Genomic DNA, 3,854 nt, shown 5'->3' on the forward strand with positions numbered 1-3,854 from the left:
GTGAGCGACCAGGGCAGGTGTGACAAAAGCCTCCTGTGAATTACGAAAGTTGCGTCATTTACACCTGAGTATATTTTAGCAGTTATAGCTTTTACTCTAGTCAGGTACTGACCTAATTTGTCCCTTCAGTTAAGGAACCAAGCGCTGCATGGTTAATCCGCTCCGGGTAATATTGTCCAAGGCAATAACAAGACAACGTTTGATAAGGTACCCCTTTTACAAGATCCATGTTGTACGGAATATATGATTAGTTCAACTATCCGTAACAAGAAAGCTTACCTTCAGTGCAGCGGCAAGCGGGCATACAGCTGCACGAGGGTCAGAAATTAGTGCGACGGTGTCAGACCGGAGCTGGAAAAACAGCTCGGACAGATTCAGAGAAATCCTGACTCATAATGAGCTCAAGCACATGATCTGATACTCTAAGAGCTTACACACGTGATAATTCCTGACACTGAATCAGCTTTACACGTGACCAAAAATGCTACTTAAAAAATAGAAAAAAAAATCCCTAAAATTCCTAATACCCTAAATACCCTAAATATCCCTAAAATACCCTTAAGGTGTGGATATAATGGCCCATTTAGCTTAGAAAAGCTAGTACGGGGTCAGAAAAACTAAGTCAGGATTTCTCTGACACTGTCGCACTAATTTCTGACCCCCTCGCAACTGAGACTCCGCGGCGACACTATTTTTAGTTCATTTTAATGGGTGAGTCAGCAATCGTGTTGCAAGCGCAGGCTTAGCCACATTTGGTGGTAGCAGATGACGCGTGGTAAGCTAGCCTGTCTTGGCACTTTATGCCCGAAAATTTTGTCCACGTGCCAAGCCAACTCCCCGACTAGGAGTCTGTTATAGAAGGCCAAGTAAGGTCTTCCGCTCTTACAGCTATTGAGAGGGCCTGTAGAATAGGAAAGACGTCCGCGCTTGAACTAAGTATTGCACGGTCTGGCAATATACCATCATGGCTGCCGTTAGTCTTGGGTAACGAGCAACCCGACTATGTTATGTATACCCGCAGAAGGATAGACTCGAAGGAGATGAATTATGTCAAGTATACAAAAAATCCTAAGCATGTATCATAACCCTAAGTAGAGGTGCTTGGTTGTTTCCTCTCGTTCCTGCTGGGATAATGCTAATTTTGCGGACAGAACACAGGCGATACAGCTAGAACGGGAAAACATCAAAGAAAAGGGTTCGAACTCTCATGCTGAATATAGCCCACTTGTCTTCTTCCGTGGGTTATTGGGGCCGTGCTCAGCATCCTGTATAAGTGAAGTAGGACTGCACGTCGCTCTGCGTGAGCAGTGGCATCGATGTGGGTCCCACTTGTAGAGTTTGGTCCGGCAGGACATGAGCCAGGTTATTGTTCGGATCAGAGGGCTCTCCAATCATCGTTCGGCTGTCTGCAAACATCTCCATTGTCGGGTCCGAAACGTGCTCGGTAGGCTTGTTGGACTGATCAACCTTCGCTGGTTGACTGACAGTGACTCCGAAGCTCTCAGGCGTCAGGAGGCTGGCCGATGGGAAGAGTCGCCTCTATAGATAGATCAATTAGCATGCAGAGGTGCTGACTGGCACGTATCTCGGTACTTACAATTTGCGCATACGTTGGCGGAAATTTTCGGTCCGGGGTGCTTCTGTACTCCGTTATGCCACCTCGGCGGTCCTGGATGAGCATATATACTTTGGCGTCGGCCAAAAGAGCGTAGTCGTGAAGGCCCTGGGTAAGACGGTCTTTTCGTCGCTTAAGCCGTTCCTGAAGGTTTTTGACTCTTTTTCTTTCCTGCTCTTGCTCCCGCTTTGAGGCCATTGGAACTATCCATGTAGCATTCCAGTCCTGCGTGCTGGTCTAGAACCACCTGCCTGCAGCGGGAGTTCTTTGACTATTATGGCTTTTGGATAGAGTCCATAAGATCCTGGAGCTGATATATAAGAGTGGCCTTAGCGCAATAAAATCAACGTATTGGACGCGTTCCCCGCGCTAGCTGTAGGACGGTCTGATAGCGATCAGCATACGAAGTCTGGTTGCTTAAATGACTGTGGATATCGCGGGATATACACATGTCTCCCGAATTGAAACGTGGACATATACCATGGTAAATCAACCGACTAGAAGTACCGAGACTCCTGTGCATATGTACGGGAAGCCTTGTTTCCCTGTATCTTTGTCATCAAACCAGAATGCATCCGCGATTCTCAAGACATTGTAATGAACCTGATATGCTTTTCGCTTTAATAGATCTACATCTTATGATTGAGCATAGTGGAACATCTGCCCGAATGTCTAGATGGAACTGGCTATCATACATAAGGGGGCCAGTGGCAATCATCAGAGTGCCGGGCTTAAGATGCTGCAATCTTTGGTGTTTCGCTGAGGTACTGTTACAGTGAATTCTCAACTTCATTGCAACAGGTGTTCTCGAAAGATGTTTCGAGTTGCTAGACACGATTTATAAGTGTTACAGCATTTACAGCATAGTAGAAATCGTAAAGCTGTTCCAGCGGAAGTGGATCTGGCCAGTTGAGTAACTTTTTGAATGAGCTATGCTCATTACGGCAACGGCAGCAGCCTGAGAAGTCGAGTAAAGTATTTTTTGGTGGCTGGATGGCAAGAATGACATATACTAGGCCAAACGTTACTTGGATGCATCCCAATGCCGCAGAGCAGGCTCTATTCTGGCCGTAGCAGTGTAGCAATGCGAGACTTCCACACATATACACTTGGTATTGATTGCTCAACGACCGCCTCATGCGACTCCAACAGTGGAAACAAAGTAGAGGCCCACGGAGCCTGGAGAGAGACAGGAGTTACAATATATGCAAGCCAGCAATCCCTGACTTTGCCGTAGGAGGCTGTTGCTCCGATATGAGGTCCATATGATGTAGACCGGCGGACGTTCCTGAAGCGTGGTAGTTTACTTGCGCATCAGAATTCTCGCCTGATTGTTTATATCTTGCCATATACCGACTTACGCAAAGTATCACTGAGCTAGCGATATGTCGGAGTAGTGTCTGGCTCAGTTGGCATTCGCAAGAGCCTAAATATAGATAATTCATACATCTGTAATCAGCTGTACTATAGCTGATAATGATCAGTTATAGATCTCTACGTATTTGGCGGTATCCAGGTTAATAAACATGAAATGTGATTCTCGATATTGAACACAGGAAGAGGTCGTGAGATACTATGGAGTTATTGTGCAACTAAGATGGTAAGAGCTAAGAGTGCTCTTGGTGGATTCTATCCCAGCGACTGATAACTGGTCGATGTATGAGAACAGAAAGCAAAGGAAGGGGTGGCTGACTAAGCTTTTGTTCTATGCTGCATTTTAAGGTATTTGCTCCCAATGCCTTGTCACAGCACATGCTGTTTTCCAGCACAAACCACATTCATACAGCGGTGCCTGGCTGGACCTGTCAACCTGACATGAGAGACTGGATATACATAGACAACAGATTCGATGGCCACATGACATATTGACCAGACCTTCAGCCGAACCAATGCACATATGGCAAAACCTTATGCTTCTTCTGTATCTCACGGCTTTCCGCTGTTGCATGGTCTCGTCAATGAGCTCTTGCTCCTTTTCTAGTCGCTGGCGTAGAAACTGGATTCGTGCCCTGACTCCGTGGAAGTTGTATATCCCTGCAAAGCTATTGCTGAAATAAGGTGCATCTTCTAGGGCCGGTCCAGTTACACGGCAACATATCAGAGCTTGGTGAAGCTGATGCTCGTTTTCGAGTAACCACCGGGATTTCAGCTTTTCGTTCAAGCGGTGCGTGAGTGAGATCTCGAGCCAAAGATATCCCGCATATCGCCTCTGGGTATCGCGATCATGACAGTCCACTGA

At 46.5% G+C, this 3,854-nt stretch overlaps 2 protein-coding genes across 2 annotated transcripts; both read right to left on the reverse strand.

The window, feature by feature from the left end:
• Positions 1-1,086: 1,086 nt before the first annotated feature.
• On the reverse strand, positions 1,087-1,849 carry ASPBRDRAFT_190010 (uncharacterized protein). The gene is made up of 2 exons (XM_067620177.1): positions 1,598-1,849; positions 1,087-1,539 (listed from the first exon to the last, which is right to left on the reverse strand). Exons 1-2 carry the CDS (start codon positions 1,811-1,813, stop codon positions 1,258-1,260), a joined length of 498 nt encoding a protein of 165 aa, XP_067472811.1. The 5' UTR covers positions 1,814-1,849; the 3' UTR covers positions 1,087-1,257.
• Positions 1,850-3,299: 1,450 nt separating this feature from the next.
• On the reverse strand, positions 3,300-3,854 carry ASPBRDRAFT_672015 (uncharacterized protein; the record flags this gene model as incomplete). The annotated part of the gene is made up of 1 exon (XM_067628855.1): positions 3,300-3,854. A coding segment is annotated over one exon (522 nt), but the record flags the coding sequence as incomplete, so codon positions are not given.

The sequence above is a fragment of the Aspergillus brasiliensis genome (assembly GCF_001889945.1).
Source record: "Aspergillus brasiliensis CBS 101740 unplaced genomic scaffold ASPBRscaffold_44, whole genome shotgun sequence".
Taxonomy (NCBI): domain Eukaryota; kingdom Fungi; phylum Ascomycota; class Eurotiomycetes; order Eurotiales; family Aspergillaceae; genus Aspergillus; species Aspergillus brasiliensis.